Source organism: Amphibalanus amphitrite, unplaced genomic scaffold (assembly GCF_019059575.1).
Source record: "Amphibalanus amphitrite isolate SeventyFive unplaced genomic scaffold, NRLGWU_Aamphi_draft 000709F_arrow, whole genome shotgun sequence".
Classification (NCBI taxonomy): Eukaryota; Metazoa; Arthropoda; class Thecostraca; order Balanomorpha; family Balanidae; genus Amphibalanus; species Amphibalanus amphitrite.
Window position 1 is genome coordinate 144277 of NW_024882203.1, and position 26505 is coordinate 170781.

General features: G+C 47.4%; 1 protein-coding gene across 1 annotated transcript in view; it reads right to left on the bottom strand.

The window, feature by feature from the left end:
• Positions 1-10884, bottom strand: part of LOC122364966 (cell adhesion molecule 2-like) — a 36972-nt gene extending 26088 nt beyond the window's left edge. The window contains exon 1 of the mRNA XM_043335798.1: positions 10730-10884. Coding sequence (XP_043191733.1) covers positions 10730-10775 — 46 coding nt within the window. The 5' untranslated portion in view covers positions 10776-10884. The remainder of the gene's footprint in view (positions 1-10729) is intronic.
• Positions 10885-26505: the final 15621 nt, after the last annotated feature.

Here is a 26505-nt window from a genome sequence, read left to right on the forward strand (position 1 = left end):
CACATGTGAGCAGATGTTTTGCGGTCGGTGTTTTTTTATATATAAATACATTTATTTGCCTTTAATTCAACTCTTTGTATTTTTAACTTAACTGATGGACATTGGACATATATGGGCTGTAAAAGCTAATCTGGTTGGCGATCATGCTTTATTCGAATTATCTGCGTGATCGTGCAACTGCCATGATTGTTATGGTCAATGTGGAAATATTCGTCATACGGGCATGTTATACTTCTGGCTTGATGCGATGCACAAAACCATGTTCTTCCACATACGCAGCAGTTCTTGCTTCAAAGACTTATATGCTGACGGTGCACGATAGGTATATCCTTATACCTCATGCATTTACCACATCCATTCGAAAATATGCACTTGGAATTGTCTCCAGTCAATAGTAATAATTACATACTACGTGATGTAGGTACGTGACCGTAATAAATACTAATGATTCCAGAAACTTCCGAATGGATGTGGTGTATGCACTCATCGATTATATAACCCATCAGTATTTCGTTTCTTGTCAGCGCAAGCCTTTGAGCAATAACTGATGCCAGTCATGATTTTGTGCACCACTTCCAGCCAAAAAATGACCTGTCCGTATAGAAAATATTTCCTGAATCAGTATCGTGGCAATTGAAAACGAACGCGAATCGTAAGTTCTTAAGGTTATCAACGCAAACAAAGCGATTGTAAGGAAGAACAAGTTCGAACTGAGCGTTAGTACACTTACTTGTTGACAATTTGTAAACTAGCAATGCCCAGTCAAAGGCTAGTTCATCAACAAACCAGGGGTTGTTGAACCGACAAGGAAACGGCTATGCCTATCCAGAAGTTGGTAGGTTCACAAGGCCCAGACTAGTACTCAACAAGGTGACGCCTATGCGAATTGGAACCAAACTTGTAGACAAACTGTTAGTTTGTTGGCCAACACGCCTGGGGTTGGTGAATCGACAAGGTGACGCCTATGCGAATTGGAACCAAACTTGTAGACAAACTGTTAGTTTGTTGGCCAACAAGCCTGGGGCTGGTGAATCGACAAGGTGAAGCCTATGCGAATTGGAACCAAACTTGTAGACAAACTGTTAGTTTGTTAGCCAACAAGCCTGGGACTGGTGAATCGACAAGGTGACGCCTATGCGAATTGGAACCAAACTTGTAACAAGGAGCCAACTAGTAGATTTGGTTTACAGTGTATCCACCGCTATCACATTACACCGTTCTCAGACCTGTCCGCTATGGGTCTTTGCGCCTCATTCGCCGTCGCTCGCGTGCTCTCGTCGCGTGCCCCCTTTCTGACGCCGGACACGACAGTAGCGTGATCGCCGACAGATTCAATAGCACCCGTCAGGCTGCGTGAGTGCAAACACTCCCCGGCAGATGTAGACATACTCCCGCGATGAATAATTTTGGTCGTTTCTCTGTTGCTGTTGCCGCGTTCTTTGCGAATGTGAAGAGTTACCCAACAGCTATTTTGCCGGGTGTTGTTTTGGCAATCCCGCACTTCGCCTCCTCAGGCGGTTTTGTTGAGCATTGTTAGTTTACCTTGTTTCTCTTGGGAACGAGTCCGCCGCTGTATATTCCGTTTGTTCATTAAGATCACGCAATATCCGCACACTAATCTGCATACGAATGTTCATGTCGCTACAGCGGCTATTATTTGCTCGAGGGTCCCGGCGGCGCACAATCATGGCTGCTGACGTCGGTCCGACCTATTGTTGCTCGCGCCGCCCGCAGAACACTCGCCGTGGGACGGGCACGCTGATGGGACCAACAACGCACCCTAGCAGAGCGCCAACAACAGACAGCAAACGACAAACGTCAGGCGGCACAGGCAGACTGAGGACGTCAGACAAAGCGAGGCAGACGATCAAGTTCAGATGACACAGGATAACTAAGCGATAAACCATAAATGTTTAACGCTGCACGCACATGATAGGCAGACAACAAACGCTAAACGGCTCAGGAAAAACGGTTTAGAAACGGCTCAGGAAAAACGGCAAACCGTTTTTCCCAAAAAGTTTTTCCTTAGCCGTTACGCAATCAGTTACGCAATCTATAGTGCCGCTAAAAGACCGATGTCACATGACAGACAACTCAGACCAGAGACGAAAGATGGCAAACGGTAGACGACAGGCGACACATAACAGACAACCGGGTGAGCAACGCCAGTTCTCCAAAGACCGACAACAAACCTAAGACGCACGACAGACCCACACCGATCAACACACATTGCTGCCTCGGTGGCGGCCACGCACCATTAAACGACCCGTGGCGCTGTCTACCGCCGCTATCTGGTGCCGATCGCTTCGTCACGTAACGGGGCCGCACGACCGTGACCGTCGCGGGGTCGCGGTCGATGGCAAAGAACCGGAACGGCCGCGCCGTGCCTACGGCCGCGGGCACGCCAGCCGGCCTTCCGGTTGGCCGTAGCTGTCAGGTGCAGTCGTCTGGGGCTCGACCGGGCGGAACAATTGAGGAAGGGAAGGTAGTGGGGATGACTAGGAAAGAATTAGGGGGATTAGGGATCAGGGATTCCCGTGGGATAGTGGACTTGAGTGGCTGTAAGCTTTACGGATTAGTGAACGTTATAAATAGCATCTACTCGTAGAATGAGCGTAATCGAAACGCCATGTGTGGATCGCAATTAGCTCATGATCGTAAATACAATGCAATACAAATGTTAGAACTGGGTGATCTTGGCCATCATAGCTAGTTAGGCGTGTGTTTCCTCAATGGAACAGCAACAGCCACTGCAATGCCAGAAGCTGTTCAAGAATCACTATAATGCTACTTCTCTATGGTGCACAGTGCACACTGCACAGGCGTCCTTGCCGAACGACGAACACAAGGAAATCTTTGAACCAGCTCTCTCCTATATTGCCATCTCGGATCACTTACCGTAATTCAGCGCCGAGTGAAACTTGATAATATTATGCGATGTAATTTGCATTGCTGCGGAACAGCTTGAAATAGATATGCAGTTTATGTTCCTTGTAAAACGACTTGCTACCGGTAGCATTTACAGAAAGTGCAGACTATTCTGGCGATCAGGTGGTAGGAATGTCTGTCTAAAATGTCCACCAAGCCCACTGTTTCACAACTAGTGTCATAATGAATCTGTCTATTCACGTAGAAAATTACGGAGTAGGTTGTTTAACTTCCCAGATGACCTGAAGCCGAGTCTTATGGCCAGTCCATTCAACGCTCTGCATTATTGACAGCCCTGAGCGGCTGCTCGGTTTCAAATAGCCATGAATGGAAACTCTGAATGCCACTATTTTGGTTATAGGTCGTTTGTCAAGAAAGACTATATTTTGAACACAATGGAATGGACTTCGTTTTACTGTGCTCGTTTTATGTCTTACCCTCAGGAAAATCAGAAAAAAATATACCAAAATGTATGCGTGTCTATTCCCTTTTGTCAACAGAATATATCAGATGCGCAATATTCGATAATAATTTACGTTGCACTTTCTCTATTCTCTTTTCGAGGTCATTATCATAGCCAGTTGACCGCGTCTAGGACATTAACTAATTAGCTCGCACTAATCACAGGTGACGCGCACGGTCAGGCCACATATGCGAGCGCCACAATCGCCGTGAATGTCCGAAAAAATCACCTACTTTGTCTGACACGAAGGAGTCTGAATTATTTCTACACGCAGGCCAATCAGCAAAGCCAATGGGCGATTTAGTGACGCTGAGAGACGGCATTCGGATTTAATTGTCTCGGTGTTGCGGGCTGGTGTTTCAAAGCACCACTAGAAGCACGGTCAATGCCAGGTTGGTCTGTGTGTGTGCTGCGCACCTGCACTGTGACAGGATTACGGATTTCCGACCAGGTAGCACGCAAAGTATACTAAACGTATACCAAACGACCTTCTTCGAGCGTCGGACAGCGGCATACTCAGGGTCATTGACCTTAGGGGCAAGGTCATGAGGTTCACTGTTGAGATCAGAGCGGAGCTGCACAGCGAGCTACCTATGTAGGGTCCATCTGAGGTCAGAGCTAGTGTCAAGAGTCCTAATCTGCCGCAGTGGACCCTCTAGTCCTGAGCGCTGGATCAAGTTGGCTGAAATATTCATTAGTCTAGGACAGAACGTGACCTCTTTACGTGTCGATTGCGACTGGAACAAGTCAGAGAGCCCCCTGGAAACTGTGTCATAATTGACACTCCACTACGTCTCTACGTCACCAGTACTGAGCGAAATACACCCCTCTGTCCTGTCAGAGCCGCCATCATTTGTTGCTCAAGCTCAAAGCAGGCGGCCTACGCTGTGCTCGAAAGCTAGCACCGACGCCCACACTGCTCACAATACGGGGGCGACAGCCTGCAGCGTGGAGCAGCAGCGGTCCGACCTGCGTGTTCACTGGTAATTACTCAGGAAAAGGGAAGTGCTGCGACGTTCGGCCGGCCACGGCGCCCTGCGTGGGGTCAGCGCCTGCGCCGGCCTTGGCGGTCTCGTCTGAAGAGGTGGCCAACAGCGGCGGGTCGAAGCGGCACGGCTCGAGACGAACGTGGTGCGACCGAGCGACAGTAATCATTTGATTAGTGGCGTCCGCGTGGGAACGCCGGCAGTCGAGTCAATGATGCGCCCAGAAGTACCCGCGCTGATTGTTGTCAGTCGATGTTAGTCACAGCGTTCATCAGTGGTCTCTGAATAATACAGGGCGACGACCGGCGGAATTGATACGGCACCGCCGACGAATTAGTCGACGCTGCTTCCGAGCGACGGAAGCGACTTTGGCGTCGTCCGTGGTGTACCGTAGCTACACGACACTGCGACGCGCGGTGTCCGATTAAACTAGGATTGTTTTCCGTGTGTAGGACGTCGTCACACTGTGCGACATGACATGACCTTGCACGGGGCCCTGTGACGGGTACTGAACAAGCGGCATTAGCCCTGTCACATACATCAGTCGAGCGGAACACGGATTCGTGGCCAACGAGGCAGCAGGGATCGTTAACAAACATTCGCATTGCACGGCAATCATAATGTGGACGAGCGTCGTATAGATATCGTGCGGTGATTATGGTGAGCTTTGATCTACGGCAACGTTACGGAACACGTAACTACACTAACATTGATTAAACATTCATAAACTAGGTATATATGCGATGCGCCAGTGCAGCCATTGTACGCCACTTGTTTGAAAAATAACCATACGCCTCCTTTTTCCACGAAGGCCCGCAATTTGAAATGTGTCTCATGTTTCACCAGGAATGGCTTCCATTCCACCAGCCGCAGCTGCGTCACTGCTTGGGGTCATGACAAAAAAGTCCCGTGACGGTTGTCCAGAATCCAATCGGGCCCATTCGGTGTGCCATTACAGACAGCCGCCGGCACTGTACGGTCGTAAGGAAGCCGGCCGGCCGTCGGGCCGTCGGGCCAGGCCTGCCTTCCCGCTTTGACTGCCGGCGGCCAGCCGCGGTGACCGCCACAGGCGCGCCAGACCGCCGCCATTTACACCGGTGTGGCGTGAAACAGTGGACATTGATTTGGCGGTGTCATTGCGTGGCAGGGGGTCACTGCCGACGGCGTGCGGCACCTCCGGGCGGTCGGCCATTGAGGCCCACCCTCGCCGCGGTCACTGCCTCAGAAAGGAGCCGACGCCGAGCCGTGCCTTCCGGAGCGCTGCCGTTGAGGCCCTGTATGGGCGTTGTCATGAGATACTGCCGCCAACTAAAACTCATCGGTCGGCCCTTCGTCAAAAGTGGTAATTCGGCGCGGTATTTTTAAAAGATGGATAGTTGCTTTAAAATTCGGTGTGGTCATGATTTTCTGATGTTCATCAAAGAAACGTGAAATAACAACTGAAATAATTTTTTTGTGCTCCCTCGACCCAAACAAAAAGTGATTTTGGCTTTCGTTATTTACTTATGTGCTGTACATGATCCAATGTTGAGGAGTAGATGTCAAATTACCTGTAGGGTCTGTGCATCTGATCTTTGTTATATGGTTGAAAACATGATCAATATTACCTCATTATCATAGTTGCTTATGTATTATTATTTTCTGGTTCCTTTGGAATGCATTTATCTTTTGAATTTTGAATGAGCGTATTTGGTCGCGACATTTTTAGCAACTTCTTTTGAATTGACTTTCCTAGCAAACTGATCAAACATAGGTTGAGAAATCACCCCTGAATTTTATTGTATGTACTTACATAAACCTCCAGCGAAATTAGCCTCGGTCGCATTGTTCAGACATAAAGCACATTTCAGCAGAACGTCCTCTTTCTGTGGCTCACGTGGTTCCATTAACCCGCGCACCGACGGGGGGGGGCGGATATCCGCCCCCCCTGAGGTTTTTCGCGAATAGCGGGAAAACCGCGGCGCGTAGCGCCGCGAAATTTGGTATGACTATAACCTCATCAATTTTACACATGGTGTGCAAGTTTGAACCTCCTACCTTTTAAGGTCAGGTCACCAGGTCACTTTGAATGACCCAACCTCAAGTCACTTTTTTGCAACTTTGTCACCGTGCCAGAGCTACAGTAGATGTCGGAGGCCTTTGAAAGTCGCAGGATATTATTAGGTCATTAGTAGCTACAATTTGTATATCTCGGAATTTTGATATCGGTGACCTAAGGTCAGGTCAATTTCGCGACCTCCCCATTATAAGTCAATGGGGGAAAAATCAACTCCCTGTTTTTACCACTAAAACGGGTCGGAATGGCCCCATATACCATACATGACTTCATATACGATCAACCTTCACTACCTTGAGGTCTGTTTTGCTGTTGGGCAGCTGTGAGGTCATGTGACGTCATCAAAGGTCACCAAAGGTTTTTGGCCAATAACTCCGTACAGGAACAAGATACAGACGCGTGGATGGTCTCATTGTGTTCAGCTCGTCAAGACGCATCGAATGATATACATGATGACCTCGAGGTCACGTGACCTGAGGTCAACCTTTGACCTTGACCTTTCGAGGTCAACATATATATCATTCGATGCGGATTGACGAGAGGATCACGATGATGCCCTTAGTTTGTTCCTATCTTGACTAATTCGAAAGTTATTCGAGAAAAACTCTCTCCATATCTGGCGCCGCCATTTTGACTTTTTCGACCCCTGTGACGTCATCTTTGACCTGACCTGAAAATGACCTTTGTAAAAATTGTAGATCTTGGCCGTGCGTATCCGATGCCGCTTACCGCTTGTCGCTATCTTGCTTCGTTCTCGAGATCTCAGGGGGGGGGCGGTCATCCGCCCCCCCCCCCGTCGGTGCGAAGTTGGCGCAGACCCCCGTCGGTGCGCGGGTTAAGTTTCGGCCACGGTTCGAAGCGATGCCGTCAAGTTGACACAGGCTCGTGACGGCACGGCATTCGTCATCGGTCTGTATTATACTGGTGATTAGATTCAGTTCGTTCGCCAGACAAGTTCCATGTTTTCCAGCCAGCGCGAATTGATGGTGATGCCGGACGGCACGAACGGTTCTTCGCCGCCAGCAGTACTATGTACTGCAGAAACTACACACTACACAGCTGAGAGTTCCACAATTATGTCGCTTTTGAATACGCAGTGTTTCTGATGTGGCATCACAAAGCTTTCCTAATGGGTTAAGTCCACAGAATCGCAATCAGAGTCCAGGCTTCAAACCCTGTGGGGTAAATTATTATACTTGTACACATATAAAAATAGTATACCTATTATATAAGTTGTTTTTAGTTGAAGCATATAGCCAAAAGCACATTGCAATGGGCTATAGATTATCAAGCTCATGAAGCATCATAGGTTAAGTGGTTGTGTATCTGTCTTTAGGCCAAAGGCCTGAAGCCTGATGCGCAACGCATGCCTACACAAGCCCTTGCAAGGGGTTAAGAAAGATGAGTAGGTAGGTACCTACATCAACAGAAAACATAAACAACGAACCAGAATAGAAGCACTAACAGTGTAGACATCTAATGCCAAATCCTGAAGCATGGTTGTGGGACAGAACAACAGACCCTGATGCTTTTCATTATCAATGTTAGGTATGGAAAATGAAACTGAAGTTGATGGACTGTCAAACAGTGATTGTCTAGTCAAAACTCTTGCTTCTTTCTTACCTTGCATATTTTCTGGGGTGTGATATGCCAGGCTTGAAGCAGCCTTCTGAGCCTTCTGAGTAAGTCTCAAACTAATTTGATATGCAAGGCATGAAAGCACTAGTGAGCATCCAAGAAAGAAAAACATTCATCTTTTTTATTTTTCCAAATAATGATCTTCGCTCAAATCCCCAAGGACGTGCGAGCCACAATTGCCTCTTTCAATCAAAAATTTTACTTGAGTTTAAATGACGTCAATAGCAAAGAAGTGGCAATAAATTGCTTTGACTCACTATAAACAGCCATAAAAATCCAAATTAATAAATAATAATGCTATACAGTTAAAAACTTGCTCTCAAACAAAGAATAAGTATCACATTTTTACATTTTTTTAGAAAAAGACGTCATTTTATTAGTAAAGTCAACAGCTCGCGTAAGAAATATTGTGTTCAGGGTTTTCACCGTAATGTGAATTACGTGTTCATGGTTTTCACCATCATATGAATTAACCGTAAGTAAGGTTCATGCTCACTTATAATCTAATTCCATTGGCTTCGTTGATCAGCATTTTCTGTTAGTGGTCACTCACACACCAGTTAGAACATAAAGCGCCAGTTTTATATTATGTATTTGGACTTGCCGAAAATCCAGAAATACATCTAAGAGTTATTTTAGATAATATTTTATGAAGCCTTTGCCTGCCTTTACCTAGGCGTGGTTTCTTTTTCTATTACCTGAAAGAATTATTGAACGCTCGTCTTCAATAGCTGTAAGGTGCTCTCCTAATGACCAGGTGAGATTGGTTTGAGAGGGATGTGACAATGCAACATGTTGCATTTTTTGAAACTGTCAAGCTCTTGATGATGAAGGAACAATTGGTACCTATAATTAGTATTCTGTACCAGAGTGCAAACTCCCCTACAGCAAATGGTAAAACCATTACAGGTTTTCAAAGGCTTCACCACTTTCAATGTTGCTGGGCATCCTTTGCATGATTTTTGCAGGCTAGACTGTTTATCAGAATGTAAGATTAAGGATTTAGAATTTTATATTTGAGTACTTGAGATTGAGCTTGAAATCTCACAGCCGTGGCCACAGCCGTAGCCCAGGATAGTGTCAAACAGCCCCAGGTATCTATCAAAGAATCCATGCGCCGTTCTGGACACCATAAGACGAATTAGCTACCATTAACTAGTGTCATTTCATGCTGAGATGGCGACTAAAATGATCGAAATGCAAATAAAATAGCTAAAATAGCAAGGTTAAATCTCCATCATCAAAACTTCTCCCATTTCCCCTCGTTCTTTGCCAAAGAACAAGCGTTAGTATAAGCGAAGAGCCACGATCTATGGCCATTGTAAATGAAAAAGTGACCTATCACGTTCATTAATCACACGAAAATATCGTCCAGATTATACGCCGATGGTCGTTAAGAAACACGCAAAATGCAGATCAGAATAATAAACGCTGGCTTAGTTACAAAGACATCGGACAGAACAGCAGTTCGCGTAATTGGCCGTAGATGTCACATGTGCTAAGCCCTTGTGAACAAAACGAAACGGTCGGATGAATTTGGTTACGTGAAGTCGTGAAGTAAGGAAATGATTGCACAGTAAAGACTTGGTGAATGTATTTACTAGTTACATATTAGTGATGTCAATTACAGAAAATCGGAATACCGATACCAAACCAAATACCAACCAAAACCGTGGGGAAATACCGAAACCGAACCAACTTTGAAAGATGAGGGAAATACCAACTTTTTACCAATTTCTTAGCCTCTTCATAGGCGGCGGAACGGGGAGGGCACCGGGGCACCGTGCCCTCCTTTGATTTTGGCATTTTAACATTAGCCCTATGGGCGTTGCATGGAAAGAGTGGGACCAAAAGTAGGCAGTGCCCCCCTTTGATTGAAGGTGTTCCGCCGCTACTGAGCCTCTTATACATTAGTAAGGGTTCATAATACCAACAAAATACCAAACACATTAGGATTGAAATACCAAATACCAAGTTAGTATCGGTTTGGTATCGGTTTACCAAAAAGTTGGTATCCGATTGACATCTCTATTACATATAGTAGTGATGCAAAGACGTGATCACTCAAAGTCAATATCAAAATCCCCGAGCTTTGGTATGCTGCAATGCACAGACGCACAGACAATAAATTCGGGGAGAGGAGAGCTCATATCTCTCCTCTCTCCGAAAATTCGGAACGAAAACAATAAATGAATAGTAGCCGAAAAACGTACCTTGAGTTTTAGAATATGTGTACAATTTTTTTTTGAAACTATGTGTTAGGTGCTCAAAACAATGCGGAACTATAAGATTATGCTTTCACACAATAGAAAAAGGACAGCCGTGCTTGTGATGCAAGCTTGCATCTGCATTTAGGGGTGGCCTTTAGGATATGCTCAATCCAACTTGAAAGAATCGCACTCTCACCGTAATTCGGTGTCACTTTATGAGACATTTCTCCTGCATAATATTGCTATTGACGGACAGTTTAGGATGATGCGAAAACAAATGTGAAGCACGCTCATCCTCAATTCTATATCAAACCCGTTATCATTCGAACGGCATGGAACGCACGTAAACCGACGCCGAGCAACAAGTAACCCTCCTTCCTCCGCTTTATCACTGCTATCATGCAAAACCGACGTCTGTATCAGCACTACCAGCCCCCACAGCACTCACCCAGCAGTCCCAGCAAGAGCGCGCTCCAAGCGCCGACCGTCAGCATGGCTCCGTCGCTGGCGACACGGTCACGACGCGCCCGACCCGACGAGGCTGCCCGAGCGTCGGCGACGACGCGGTCGGTCTGTCCGACGTCGGCGGCGGCAGCACGGAAACTGGTCACAGCTCGGCGGCCGGCACGCGCGCTGGCCGCCGTCCTCCTCGTCGATCGATCTTTACCTGTGCCGACCGCGGCCGCCCTCCGCCCACCGTTTACCAGCGCCCTCCCGGTCCTCCTCCTCCGAACTACTCATCCAGCTCCCGGTCCTCCTCCTCCGAACTACTCAGCCGGATATCGGTCCGTCCTGAGACGTCTCAGTCTCTTTTCTCCGCTCGGAGATTCATGTTTCCGGTTGCGATCTCCGCTCTCCACCCACTTGGCTCTGTTCTCCTTCCGCTTGTCTCTGTTCCATCCCGCCTGTTTCCGTTCTCCGCCCACTTGTCTCCGCTCTCCTCCCGCTTGTCTCTGTTCTCGCCCACTTGTCTCTGTTCGCCTCTCACTTGTCACGGTTTGCAGCTCATATCTCTCCTTTCCCCGTTGTCTGCCCATGATTACTCCTCATCGCTCATACCCCACCACTCATATTTCGCCTGCCACCTCGGTATGTGTCTCTCAATTGTCCGTTTTAATTAATGAACTTAGCTCGCACGCAATGGTGAGATGATGACGACGATGACCGTATGTAAAACAATGGTTGGATGACGGGGTAGTTCAGTTATCACCTTCATAAACTGAGGGAGCAGTATGCGGAAAGGTTAGTTATCATACTGTGACGCGGTCAGGTTTTGACAGCCTCAGTAGCCGGAAATGATTAACCAGTTTGTACCTCTTAGACGACTGTTCTTATTTAGTAACTACTTTTACCCATTTCAGAGAAAGTTGGAATTAAATAATTCATTTTGCACTTATTTTGCACTAGCGTTTGCTCAATTATATCTTTCTACGATGTAATAATGTTATTTCTGGAAAAGGGATTTGGCATTTTCAATGTCAGAGCTGAAAATATCTCGCATTTCTGCTTCGTTGATGTTTGTTTTGACTCGTAGGCGTAACTAGGTGTGGGTATGCTTGAAGTTAAGTTATTATCCTCCTGCTCTGTAATCATCATGCCTTATGGGCTGTGAGTGGGCAGAAATTCCTTAGTTTTCTTAGATTTATTAGTGCAGTGGCAGCAAATGAACACATTTTGCAGGTGCTAGACGTTGGCCCGCTTCACTAATGGTGCCAGGTTCCTGGTTCTGTAAGTACAACTCGGTGAGTTCGTGCTCAGGTGCCGATGGGGCGCCGAAATGTCAGGCTGCCTTGTGACGGCTGAGGTCGCCCACTGAGGGCTGAGGCCGACTGAGACTCGCCGGCAAGGCGAGCACTGCCACTCAGGTTTCGGCGCTGCTGCCGTCCGTTCTGTCCGGTGCGTACTACGGTCATGACTGAGAGATTCAGAGTGGGTCTAACTTTGATAAATTGTCCCCAGTTTACAATGCAGGACTTTATTTAATCTTATTCACCAGGTGTTCATGTCACACGTAAAAAGCGCGGCGAGACATGCTTTACTTTACGTACTCGTAAGCTCATAATGGGGCACTCACTCCCACCCTTTCCGCAGCATTTACTGGAGGATCCTGGTCTAGGCCCTGTCATTCTATTCTGGTCAGCTCTCATCATCGGTGTAGAATTTCTGTGGCACCAGCCAAAGGCTCCCAACATCAAACGGCCCCATGTGTCTGAGGACAGCCCGCCGCGAGCGCTCAGAATCCTGACGACGAAAATACCCCCGTCCTCTTTGATAGGGAACCGGTTTCCACGGCAGCTATACTTGTGACTGACTGTGGCTTGTGGCTCTCCGTTTACCGATGGCAGCATTTAGACTCAGATGAACCTGATTCGCATCCATGGCACTTCCTGCGCAAGGTTTTCAGAGTTTAAACGTTTTTGGTACACCACCTCACGACAAGATGTTCTCTTGTCGTTTTCAGCCATCACATTCAGGTGCCATCATCCCTATCATTTATCACCAGCTTTCCACCGACGTCGTATCCGTCATTTTACCAACATCATCACACACCCCAACCACGTCCGTACGCGGCGCACAATGCCCCTGCGCCGTGTTCGCCTCTGTCGCGCTACACTGGCCGTGCCAGCACGCTCCAGCGAGCCACAAGAAATATTGTGCTTCTTTATCTTCTCATTGGCTGATTTGAACGCTTGGCCGGGTGCATTGTTGCGCGGTTTATCTGCGGCCGGCGACGACGAAACGCATTAACTGCGGCGGCCAGCATTGATCGCACTGGCGCCCGAGGAACACCGCGCTGCGATACAGCAGCGGAGAGTGGGGAGGACGCGCGCGCGGCTGATGGCACGCCGCCCGGACCGCCCCGCTGTAGGGCAGGTCAGTGAGTTTTATGAGCGGACTCGGCCGTCGATCGCAATAGATGACGTGCAGAGTCTGAGATCGTGGATCGAAGAAGTTCTGGAAGCAACGGTGGGAGTTGTTTGGCGATGCTTGGCGATACTCATGAATTGGTTGGTTGAGAATACACGAGTCCAGCCGATTCTGAATAGATTATTTTATACGGATGGAGTTTGAAAGATAATTTGTGACTTATAAAACTTCGATCTATCAAGGGATGGAAAAACTGAAGGCCCGTGTCTTGGGACCATTCTGCTTATGAGTGCAATCAGCCGCTGTTTTACCTTTCAACACAAACTGATTTTATGCCCCGCATGCATCTCTTAGAACCCCTCAGAACAGCCGACCAGGTATCAGTAACATAATTTGCCATCGGGCGGCGTATAGAAGGCGGATTAATTCTGCGGGCGTCCCCTGTGGCGAGCACCGGGCCCTGGCGTGGGCCGTCGCCGATAGTCGAAGTTATCCGCACCGGGTCCTGAAGCCGGCCCAGGCAAAGGCTAATTAACTCCTTTGAAGGGTGCCGTAAGAACTTAACTACCAATAACCTCCACAAGGAAACCGCGGATGGCTCTAAGAAAGGAGTTCAATGCGGGCCACATCAAGTTCCCTCAGAAGTATGGATCTCTGTGAGCCTTGTTAGATTAACACAGCCTGATTGGAGTATTACCTGACCGGAATTATCAAATTTTGAAGGTGTTTCTAGAAGCTTGATCATAGCTGTTCGTGGTTAGTGTACATACGGCATGTGTCCAACTGGTTCACGGAACCAAGAATTTGACCATTCGTGGGCCGCTTCGAGCCTTCGTCACTGCACTGGATTGAAACCGGTCGCTTTGTTGCCGCCAATGTCCCTCTTACATGGAGTCATTGAATCTCTATTTACCTGCGTTGCTCAATGGACACGGATTTTGTGGTGACACCTGGGTATTGGAATATATTTTCTGATAAAGTTCCTATGTTTCAACAAAATTAAGCCAAAGGAGTGAACTTGCCTGTTGCCGTGCACGTATCGCCTCCGATGTTTGGGGCTTATATATGAACATACATGCATCGTACAGTACAATAATACCATCTACTTATGAACAAAATAAAAATAAATTGCAGACATTATTGCTAGCTTTCAGGTCCAGCCCTATTTCATGATTGAGGTGCGACCATAGCCAGCCGTGTCACCCCCAGCGACCCGGCGACCTCGGTCGCGAGGTCATGTCACAGCGAGTGTGCTATGAGAGCTCTGGAGTCCGCTTGTACTGGGATATTTCTCCGGGGACACATGCGTTATTCGACAACTCTGGTTATTACCTTGGTGAGCCGCAAGGGTCTCACAACGTCATAAACATGATCCCCCGGCTGCGGAACGACGCCACACATCGTTTGCTTCTCCGCTGTAGGCAGCTTCAAAATGTAAAATCGTATGACACCATGGGACGGTATGATAACTTGAGTGTCTCTTATAAACGTTGGTACATACACACAAATCAATGGGGAATGGGTAAAATTCAGTTTTGCTTTGATAAGCTAAGATTTGTAGGTTAGCCGAAGAAGTGTGCCACTAAAGTCTGAAAGTTAGCTGTTTTCATAATATCCGAAAAGCAAGATTATGTCACTGTGTGGTCAAATAGCCCGAACATCTGCTAGCCTAGGCATTCACTGGAATCAACAATTTTTTATATATTTAGCTCGAATGTTTGAATGGACGGATTGACAGAGCCGGAGCCCACGCTAAGCAGAGCTTGTTGCGTAGACCCCGAAGACCCCTACCGTCCAATCGCGCAATTCCGAGTAACGGGATAATTTACATGCCAAAGTTTAACGTGCCCTTCAAAGCCGGACACGGCCTGTCCCACTCAACTGACTTCAGCTGGCTGCGGCTGCTCCGACCAACCGCAGACCATCCCCATAAGGAATCTCAAATATCGAGCGCCAGAGCGTCTCGAACCCGGGATCTCACTACCGGGAGTCCAATGCTCTACCAACTGAGCTACGGGACAGGCAGTAAAATAATAAGACAATATCGGGTGACATTGCTATCACTTGGCACGGCCAAATTTAGAGCAATGATGGCGGCACTGTATGTATAGAAAGCACATTGTCGGAACTGTGCAACTAGCTTTCCTTCCACGAAGAAGAGCCCTTCACGAAGACATGAACTGCATAACTCCATCGCATTACCCCGGCACCTCGAATATTCAATTCTACAATATCGTCACATAATATGCTAACGAAGACACTCTCGGTGGCCCAGAGGAGGCCCATAAACGCCGAGTGGCGTTGTGAAATCCCGGCTAAAGCCTGCCTTTTAATTGCAACTCTGGGAAGCGTCTCACTTCAGCTGTGAGACGTGGGCCTCATTCAGCATTCACCGGTAGCCAGCGTCGGTAGCGGTAGGAGGTTCGTACCGCTGGTGCTGTCCTCTAATGGCACAACTCAGATGAGAAATGAACGTGCCAGCTACCGATCGTAACTAAAACGTCACGCTAGCTCTATGGGTTGGGCAGAGGAGGTGAGGAGCTGGTTAGAGCGATTCGAATTGTTCTTACAAGAAGCGGAATGTGGAACATAGAAGTGAAGTATAATGTCAGGGCCTTGGTAGCGTCGTTTACTGGTCATGCAAAGAGTGCTGTCAGCTCAAATAAAGTCTTTCTTAGCTTTGTGGTTGCTGTTTTGTAATTTCAAGCAGATTCTGATAAAACGCTTTGGGCCAAACTTTGTGTCGACGTCGGGTCGTACCGTCGTCGGGCTTACGCTCGGATCAATCCACGGCTTTAGATACCACGTTGGGCGAAAAAATAGAAGTTTTCGAGGGCTAGCATACAAACACAATTATCTGCGAGGTAGAGGTAAAAGTTCTTCTCGCCATACATTGATCACAAAAGGTTTTAAATACCATAAAGTTGATCACTCAACCCTTTCAACTTGTGTTCACTTATATTGACATGGTCCATTGACTGCGACAAGTTGTTTCAAAGCCTCGGGCACCGTTCAGCGTTTCTGCAGTTCTACCTACTCCTTCCACTGACAATGAACATCCGTGCCCGGACGCGTAACTCCAGGGACCGGTGCTCCTCGACGCACTGTTCATTCCAATCAGAGTCTTGAATGCGTTGCAAATGTCAACCACCCGGTTCCGTCTTGCCCGGAGCGTCCGCGTCTACAACGGACAACCGACTCTCGACAACTGCCGGAACGTCAGGGGAAAAGGGACGACAGTTGAGCATTGATCAGCCCGAATGTATAGTGCAGAACGCTCCTTTTGTGTTCTGCGACAGCACAATGCGGGTAGTGTATGGTTGGAGTAAGGTGTCAGATAATGGTGTTCTGTTCAAAATGTACGGCTGCTTAGGTGCTAGTTCTGTTGCAATTCAGGCAAAGTATCTTTAAACGCTGAGTATGGTTGACAACGAACTCCAAATGACTCTGTATTTGGAGTAAATAACACTGTATTTGGAGTAAATAACATGGTATTTGAAGTCACTTCACTGAAGTAATAAAAATATGCACTTTTTAAAACCATTCGTATTGTGCATTTTGTCATGCCTAGAACGCCAAACGGTAAAATACCATTATTTCATCATATCAAGACAAAGGTTAGTGTGTTTATTTCATTATTGCCTGTAACAACTGAAATATACATTTGTGTTGTGCATTTTGTCATGTCTACAACGTGCATGTTCCGTGTTGCATGTTGTGCATGTTCCGTGTTTTTCTACATATTCGTCTTTCTTGCGCAGCCTCTACTCGTAATGGAAAAATAGCTAAACTCAGCAATGTCGCATTCCATGGCAGAATCTATTCAAGAAATCTATCCACCAATTAATTGTCTGAATCCAGGAAAGCCCCACCTCCTGGCCAAGCTACGTGCCGCCAGAAAACCGTCAATGTCCTCCAGAACATGATTATGGAGAAGAATAGCGCTCGTTTTGTGCCGTGTTCTCCCGAAGCGACCGCTGCGCTTCCGTCAGGTAAAACTTCTGGACTAGCCCAGCCAGGTATTCTCGTCTCGAAGGCTGCAAGTCTGCAGTGGAAACCAGGACAGGCCGCACAGAGCACCCTCCGGCTTTGATCTTGCAAGGCAATTAAGATCATAATGGAGCCAGCATGGAGGATATGAGTGCACAGAGCGCTTCACAGAATATCATAATTGCTGTTTCGCTCATATTTCCATCGTGTGCCGGATATTATCAGCTGTGTCCACACTGGAGGGCTGCAGAAGTGTTAAGAAAGGTGATATTCAATTCACATTGCTAAGGATTTTTTCAATATTTACTGGCAATCAGCCAAGTGGCACAACTATTTGTTTAAATAGTTCACAAGTCAGTATTAAGTGTCGAGAAGATCGGGAAACGAATATGCGCAGATAAAATGTTAGAAAAACCTGAATCAAGCTATGCGTTGTCAAAATATTATTTTGTTGCTGCGGAGAGAGGGCTGCGCAGTGTAGTCATCAACTGCGATCATTAACCCTCAACAAACTGAAGAACTCCTGAAGGGCTATTGAGCAGACCATTTTCTATCCCACTTGAGAACGGGAAGCTTCTGAGCAGGAGGATGAAAGCCAAGCGGCAGCATAAAGCAAACTAAACGGCCACTTAAGCACGGGCCTGTAGGCCCGGGGACAAAACAGACTTCATATACCCTGATGAGCTCACGAGTATAAGGATAGATGACTTCTCCCGGGTATGGCCGCGCTCTTAGAAGTGGAGAGATAAAGCGAGCCGACGGAGGCTCATTGGACGTCAGGGGAAAGGCACTTTTGGTGTGGGGAGGGAGAGAGAGAGAGAGAGAGAGAGAGAGAGAGAGAGAGAGAGAGAGAGAGAGAGAGAGAGAGAGAGAGAGAGAGAGAGAGAGAGAGAGAGAGAGAGAGAGAGAGAGAGAGAGAGAGAGAGAGAGAGAGAGAGAGAGAGAGAGAGAGAGTAGTTAGACAAAGAGGAAGTGAAAGGAAGGGGCATAAGGGGAAATAAAGTAAGAAATAGCATCGACAAAAAAAGGAATACCAAACAAATGCAGTTTTTACTACTACTCGCATGCGTGATAATTGAATCAAACGGATCAGTAGATAATTCCAACCGGACCGCTAAAGTCTGGAAGTAGGTGGGCAGACATGATCCTCACATTCCGAGCGGCCTCCATTCGCAGAACCCACACACGGCTGTCGGGGTCAGGCAGGTCGGTCGATGTCAGGTATCCGGCGGTCGGTATCAGGGATCACACAGCCGACATGTGGAGGAATCACTCGCTCGGTGTCGCAGAGTCCGCTCTGATAAGTGGCTCCGTCTCAGCGGTGAGCGGCACGATCCCGGCCGGTTCGACTCGCGCGGAATATCCTCGTAATCATTATGACATCCGCGTCTGGCAGAGATGACGGCATAAAGGCACAATTATTAACACTTGAATAACCCGGACACGGTCCTTCATCATGGCTGGCTCGCCTGATGTGGCACTTGTGGAATCATAGGAGCTTTCAGCTTCAGCTGTTGAATTTCCTGAATACGTCGCTTTTTGGTGAACTTAGTCGCCATTGTGCAGTGGAGAACTGTTCAGTGTTCATCTTTGTGTTAACTATAAGTTGCTGAGTTTTGAATGTCGAAGTATTAAGCAAAAATAATGTAGCGGAAAGGATGTATTTGTCAAGTGTGCAATCAATAGGCATTCGTCTACAACTGCTTACAATACCTACTGAGACAGATAGCATGAGAGATGCGTCTTACATTGGAAATAGGCATTATTTATTCGTTTTTGCGTTATAAGGAAATCGTAAGGTCAAGAGTAGTTATGCTGCAAGTTTTATATTAGTCGCCTTAACCCTATTCCTGGCGGGCTCCGCCGGGACAAGAAACTGGCGGGGGGGGGGGGCCGATTCGGCCCCCCCTGAGATCTCGAGAACGAAGCAAGATAGCGACAAGCGGTAAACGGCATCGGATACGCACGGCCAAGATCTACAATTTTTACAAAGGTCATTTTCAGGTCAGGTCAAAGATGACGTCACAGGGGTCGAAAAAGTCAAAATGGCGGCACTAGATATGGAGAGAGTTTTTCTCGAATAACTTTCGAATTAGTCAAGATAGGAACAAACTAAGGGCATCATCGTGATCCTCTCGTCAATCCGCATCGAATGATATATATGTTGACCTCGAAAGGTCAAGGTCAAAGGTTGACCTCAGGTCACGTGACCTCGAGGTCATCATGCATATCATTCGATGCGTCTTGACGAGCTGAACACAATGAGACCATCCACGCGTCTGTATCTTGTTCCTGTACGGAGTTATTGGCCAAAAACCTTTGGTGACCTTTGATGACGTCACATGACCTCACAGCTGCCCAACAGCAAAACAGACCTCAAGGTAGTGAAGGTTGATCGTATATGAAGTCATGTATGGTATATGGTGCCATTCCGACCCGTTTTAGTGGTAAAAACAGGGAGTTGATTTTTCCCCCATTGACTTATAATGGGGAGGTCGCGAAATTGACCTGACCTTAGGTCACCGATATCAAAATTCCGAGATATACAAATTGCACATACTGGTACCCTAACTAAACCCTGAAGAGAAGAAATTGATCGGTCAAAAACTCTAGCTCTGGCGTGATTGCAAACTTTTCTGAGGTAGCGTCACCAAACCGCCTCTGGTGACCTGACCTGAGGTCAGATCAACTCAAAATTTTCAGACATGTTGCGTAGAAGCCTTTTAGGAAAAGTAAGAAAATTTGAGCTTCCTAGCTCAACGCGTTTGGGAGATATAACCAAAAAACCTCAGGGGGGGGGCTCCTGAGGCCCCCCCCGCCAGGAATAGGGTTAATTATCAACAAATAAGCGGTAACATGTACTGGAAAGCAGGTTATGTATAGGCATCATAATTGCGCAGCTGATAACAATGTCGCATTGCAGGCCGTCAAACTCATTCAATCGCCTTGAATGACGTGCAGTATTATGCAATTGATTGACATAGTTAAATGCCAGTCGGACCTAATACCTTACAGTTACATCCTGCATGATGAGAGCGCAATTATTAAAAATCGACAAGCGCATTGAACACAACTTGAATAGAATCCCTGCTCTTGTGTGTTTTCAATTGCTTGCAGACAAACGCAACAACTATGTTTGATTGAGTCGGACATGTTACAGGTAACACCAATCAGCTCTCAACAATAATAACTTTTTACCGAAACTCATTATTTCTGCTCTTTCCATAAAACAGTTGCTTTTCGCTGGTCCATAGAAAGTAAATGAAATTGAAAATATTAAAGTTAAAGTTAAAAGCCAAAGTAAAGCTAAAGCACAGATAACAGTAGTACTACTGTTATCTGTGGCTAAAGTAAAACTAAGGTACGTTAAAAATACTGGAAATAGTAAATGAAAGTAAATAAAAGTTAATAAATGCATAACTCCATAGAAAGTTGTTATGCAATATCCACACAATTAGGTATCTCACAAATAAATTTGCGAATTAATCTAACCGCTTCGATTATCCTCCTATGATCCTCACCTCATCCAAGTGTCCACTGCTTGTTGGCCGGTTTAATTAAGTTGTAATCAGCGCGCTTGTCAGGTCGTCACCGGTAAATGCGATGGTCATTCAGGTCCGGCCACCGCACAGAGCGCGTGGTGACGGCCACAATGTTCATTTCAATGGGCCGTCAGCCGAATTTAGGGCCGGTTCACGGGTGGTCGGCGGCGGCGGGCGGCGCATTTCTGTCAACTGGAGAAGATTTGGGTGGCCCCACCGCAGTGCAGCGCCCCATGGCAGCCCTGTCAAGAAGCAATCATGGCCGGACCAGCGGTGGACTGGACGACAGCGCGCCGCCAAACCGGCTGAAGTGAGCGCGGTAAATGATGCCCAGGACAGACGTGGCGGGGCGGTCTCCGGTCAAAGGCCGAGAGAAATTGGGGCGACAGGCTCCTCCAGCTTCGGGCTCGATTCTGATTGGAACTGATGACACGTTCTTGATGAGGCATCAAGTTGCTAGTGGCGTGTCACAAGAAATCAACGATTTTACTATAGTGGAAGCATTTTGCTGCATTTTAATAAGCCTGAGATTTGTCATGTTGGCAGTGGTTTATGGAAAACGCAGATATGCTGGATAGACAGCGTATGTAATAATGAGTAAAAAGACGGCATTACAACACAAAATAGGAATTAGCATAAAACGAATGATGAAAGAAGCTGAGCTCTAGGAGTCAGTTCTGCTAATCTGAGAAAATATTTGGTGCAGTGAGTCTGTGCATTATTCTTGCACTTCTGGAACGGAGTGAGATAGAGCCCAGGCCGCTCGTTTTTTTCCTTGAATGACGCGCTTGAGGAGCGGTGAATTATGATAGAGCTTTCAGTAACCTCCTTTTCATTAACTTAACACCTATCCTGAAAGCTTCATGACACTGGGACCGAGCACTATTTCACCTGCGACCTATTCCTCAATCAGCTATGGAGCATCCTTATCCTGTAGATCAATGATTCAACTATTTCAAAAGCCACAAAAGACAAACACAAGTCATCTTATATCCACTTCTGAGGAATAACAAAGAAGTTGAAATATGGGTTGATACATGGCCTATGCATACGAGTACATGCCAAGTAAATTTCCTGTACCGAGCTTCCAACTGCGTTTTCCAAGCTCCTCGGTGAAATTCGACAGTTGAGTATGGCCACATGCGTACGTGCATGGTAATGTCAGCATGCTTTAACCCTCGCCCTGGCAGGGGGGGGGTCGATGCGACCCCCCCCCCTAAGGTTTTTCGAAGATAGCGTAAAAACGGCGGCGCGCAGCGCCGCCAAATTTGGCACAGCCTATGGGGCAACCTTTTTACATATTACCTGAAAATTTCAGGTCCGGGTGACCTTGGGTCAGGTCACCAGGTCAGAAAAACCGGTACAAGGTCATGGTCAAATTTCAATTTTCTTTTTGCACCTGTCCAACTCACAGTTTTCGACTGATTTCCTTCAAACTTTCAGGATGTGCTAAGTTCACCGAGTTGTATAACATATAGTTCGGGTTTTTTAGGTCACTGACCTGAGGTCAGTTAGAGGTCATTACGTCGTAATGTTAAGCCTATGGGAAAATACTAAATTCGGAAAATACTGGAGATATTCGCCTCGTTCTATCACTTTTGTGCTTTGAAACCACAGTACTTAACAGCAGGTCACTTGGTGCTTCTTTGTTTGGTGTACCTATCCATGGGTCAGGTCAAATGAGGTCAACTGAGGTCAAATTACGTTTTTGCCAATAACTTGGCACATAATGACGCTAGAGCTTAAAAAATGGTGTCATTGTGTTCCTTATGATCAGCCGAATGGAATGATATGCGATATGATGCACTTTGGTTAAGTTGAACTTAATTGATTAATTAAAGTTTACTTAAAAATTAAGAAAAACTTTAAGTACACTTAAGCAAGCTAAAAAGTATATCATTCGACGCGCCTTGACGTGCTGAGTTCACTGGTGCTTTTCTTTTTGCTCTATCTTAATTAGATCAGAAGTTATAAGCGAAAAACATTTGACCTGTTTTTAGCGAAATTTTTACATTTATACCCCCCAAAACCCCCCTAAATATTGACCTAGAACAACCAAATTTGCACAGGGGCGAGAACTCCAGGGGGCCCACCTACCTACCAAATTTGGTGTTTCTAGGTGCCATAGGAGCTAATCGCGAGGGGGGGAGGGGTCGCATCGACCCCCCCCCCCCCTGCCAGGCCGTGTTATGAAAAATGCCCTGCCAGGGCGAGGGTTAATTTGATAATGTTGAATGAAATCCAATCGATCATACTATTATATCTAACTTACTATTCCAACAGAATCCGTCTGTCTGTGAGTGTGTGAGTGTGTGTGTCCGCCACGCCGTGTAGTGGGTTCAATTTGTTACGGCTACAGGGCAGACGGTACGGGGTAGGAGGTTGAAATTTGCACACCTTATAGGTGAAAGAGCGGGTCAACGCCTTTTCTAGGTTTTGACTCGCTGGGGTCCACGGTTGGCACGTGACGCGCGCCGGAAGAACGCCAATGAAATTTTGATCGGTTCGTAGATCTTCATTGAGAGCCGGGGTCGACAAACTTTGTGAACTAAATGCATGCCGATCGGCGGCGGGTGCCTCGCATTGGCGGATGGGCAAGTTTTAATTTGAATAAAAAGTGGCGAGAGAATGTGTTGATTTTCGTTCAATGGGAAGATTTTGTGATAGAAGTATAAAAACGCACCGCGTTTGCCGCAATGCGTCACATTGGTCACAAGGCGCCATTTTTGCCGCAGCTCGCACAGTTTTGTCAAATATGGCCCGAGAAGGGTACAATTTGGTGCAAGGGTGCATGCTCAAACGAAAGGTACAGATGCGCCGCATTTGCCGCAATGCGCCACATTTGCCACAAAGCGCCATTTCCGACAAAATCGAGTAAGGGTAATGGAATGGTACGAACAGGGGCAGGGCTGGGAACACTTTAAGTCTGATATTTTAGTACTGATTGGATCCAATTATTCTGTGACCTGACATGACCCAGCGGTGTTGGTAGGGGTAGGGGTAGGGGTAGTGGTAGGGGTAGTGGTAGGGGTAGTGTAGTGGTAGGGGTAGGGGTAGGGGTAGTGGTAGGAGTAGTAGTAGGGGTAGTGGTAGGGGTAGTGGTAGGGGTAGTGGTAGGGGTAGTGTAGTGGTAGAGGTAGGGGTAGGGGTAGTGGTAGGTAGGAGTAGTAGTAGGGGTAGGGGTAGTAGTAGGGGTAGTAGTAGGGGTAGTGGTAGGGGTAGTGGTAGGGGTAGTGGTAGGGGTAGTGGTAGTGGCAGATGTAGTGGTAGGGGCAGGGGTAGGGGTAGTAGTAGGGGTAGGGGTAGTAGTAGGGGTAGTGGTAGGAGTAGTGGTAGGAGTAGTGTAGTGGTAGGGGTAGGGGTAGTGGTAGGAGTAGTAGTAGGGGTAGTGGTAGGGGTAGTGGTAGTGGCAGATGTAGTGGTAGGGGCAGGGGTAGGGGTAGTAGTAGGGGTAGTGGTAGGAGTAGTGGTAGGGGTAGTGGTAGAGGTAGGGGTAGTGGTAGGGGTAGTGGTAGGGGTAGGGGTAGTGGTGGAGGCAAAAGTAGAACAGTGGCCCGGGCTGATCCCACCGGACGAGAGGTGGCCTATGTGACCTGGCCTGACCCAAAGTGACCGGGGCTGACCCCTTTGGCCCGTCTTGACCCCCTATCAGCCAAATTTCATCCAACTAAGCCCCCAGAACAGCTCTTTTATAATTCTCTTTACATTTCCGTCCAATATCTATGCTTCTAGCCAACACATCGATTTGAAACGAACACCATTCGAAAGCAAATTGGCTGGTGCCGCAATCTTTTCCTACCACGCAGCAAAGCAAGTGGCGCAGCCGCTTGTCTATCTTACTATTTGAACAGGATCCATCTGTCTGTCTGTCTGTTTGTCCGCCACGCCGTGTAGTGGGTTCAATTTAGCCGGCCTACAGGGCAGACGGTATATCGTAGGGGGTTGAAATTTGCACACCTTATAGGTGACAGAGCGGGTCAGTGCCTTTTCTAGGTTTCGGCTCGCTGGGGTGCACGGTTCGCGCGTGGGGCGCGCCGGAAGAACGCCAATGAAATTTTGATCGGTTCGTAGATCTTCATTGAGAGCCGGGGTCGACAAACTTTGTGAGCTAAATGCATGCCGATCGGTGGCGGGTGCCTCGCATTGGCGGATGGGCAAGTTTTTTAATTTGAATAAATAGTGGCGAAAAAATGTTTTGATTGTCGCTAAATGGGTACAGTTTGTGATAGGAATTTACAAATGCACCGCGTTTGCCGCAATGCGTCACAATTATCTAAGGACGCCATTTTTGCCGCAAATCGCACAGTTTTGTCAAATATGGTCCGATATGGGTGCAATTTGGTGCCAGGATGCATGCTCAATCGCCGGGTGAAAATGCGCCGCGTTTGTCGCAATGCGCCACATTTGCCACAAAGCGCCATTTCCGACAAAATCGAGTAAGGGTAATGGAATGGCACGAATAGGGACAGGGCTGGGAACACTTTAAGTCTGATATTTTAGTACTGATTGGATCCAATTATTCTGTGAGCTGACATGACCCAGCGGTGTTGGTAGGGGTAGGGGTAGGGGTAGGGGTAGGGGTAGGGGTAGGGGTAGTGGTAGGGGTAGTGGTAGGGGTAGGGTAGTGGTAGGAGGTAGGGGTAGGGGTAGTGGTTGGGGTAGTGGTAGTGGTAGGAGTTGTGGTAGGGGTAGGTGTAGTGGTAGGGGTAGTAGTAGGGGTAGAAGTAGGGGTAGTGGTAGGGGTAGTGGTAGGGGTTAGGGTAGGGGTAGGGGTAGGAGTATGGGTAGTAGTAGTGGTAGGGGTAGGGGTAGATGTAGTGGTAGGGGTAGGGGTAGGGGTAGTGGTAGTGGTAGGGGTAGGGGTAGTGGTGGAGGCAAAAGCAGAACAGTGGCCCGGGCTGATCCCAGCGGACGAGAGGTGACCTATGTGACCTGACCTGACCCAAAGTGACCGGGGCTGACCCCTCTGACCCGTATCACCAAAATTTCATCCAACAACGCCCTCAGAACAGTTCTTTTTTAAATTCTCTTCACATTTCCGTCCATATCTATGCTTCTAGACGACACATCGACATGAATCAAACACCATTCGAAAGCAAATTGGCTGGTGCCGCAATTTTCTCCTACCACGCAGCAAAGCAAGTGGCGCAGCCGCTTGTCTATATTACTATTTGAGGAGGGTGCGTCTGTCCGTTACCGAGGTCCCAACTTGGTGGTGCTTTGCGTGGACTACAGGCCAGACCGTTGCACCTAGCCCGGTGAAATTTGCACAACTTATAGATCAAGGATGCGCGACGTGCCTTTGAGGGGTCTCAGCTCGATCGGATTGATAGGGAGCGCGTGGCGCGTGCTCAAAAAGTGCAAATTCGCGTCATAGACTTTACATGTATAAATCGGCGTGCGAAATCGGGCGAAAACGGCTAATTTTGGCCGACACGGGTCCAGTTCCCGTGCAATATCTTGGTGACCAGGGGTCCGACCGGCACGGGGAAAACAGCATCGTGTACAGAATTGAACGGGCTATTAAATGGTGTGCAATGCAGAGGATAGCACGCGCCACGTGCACCGGAGAGGGCACTTTTATTTGAAAATTGCGGTTTTTGAGGGATTTTGGAATTAATTTTATTTTTAGGTGACCGTTAAATGGAGCGAGTTGAATCAACGCCTATTTGCAAGAGAAATGTACCGCCTCTCATATAAAAATTGTGAAAAGCTGATTGATCCAAATCAAGGTGGTGCAAATCACAGGAGAAAATGGTGTTTGTCAATTTTGTGCCACTTTATTAATCACACGGGGTTTGCTGCATAACCTGATACCTTTGGC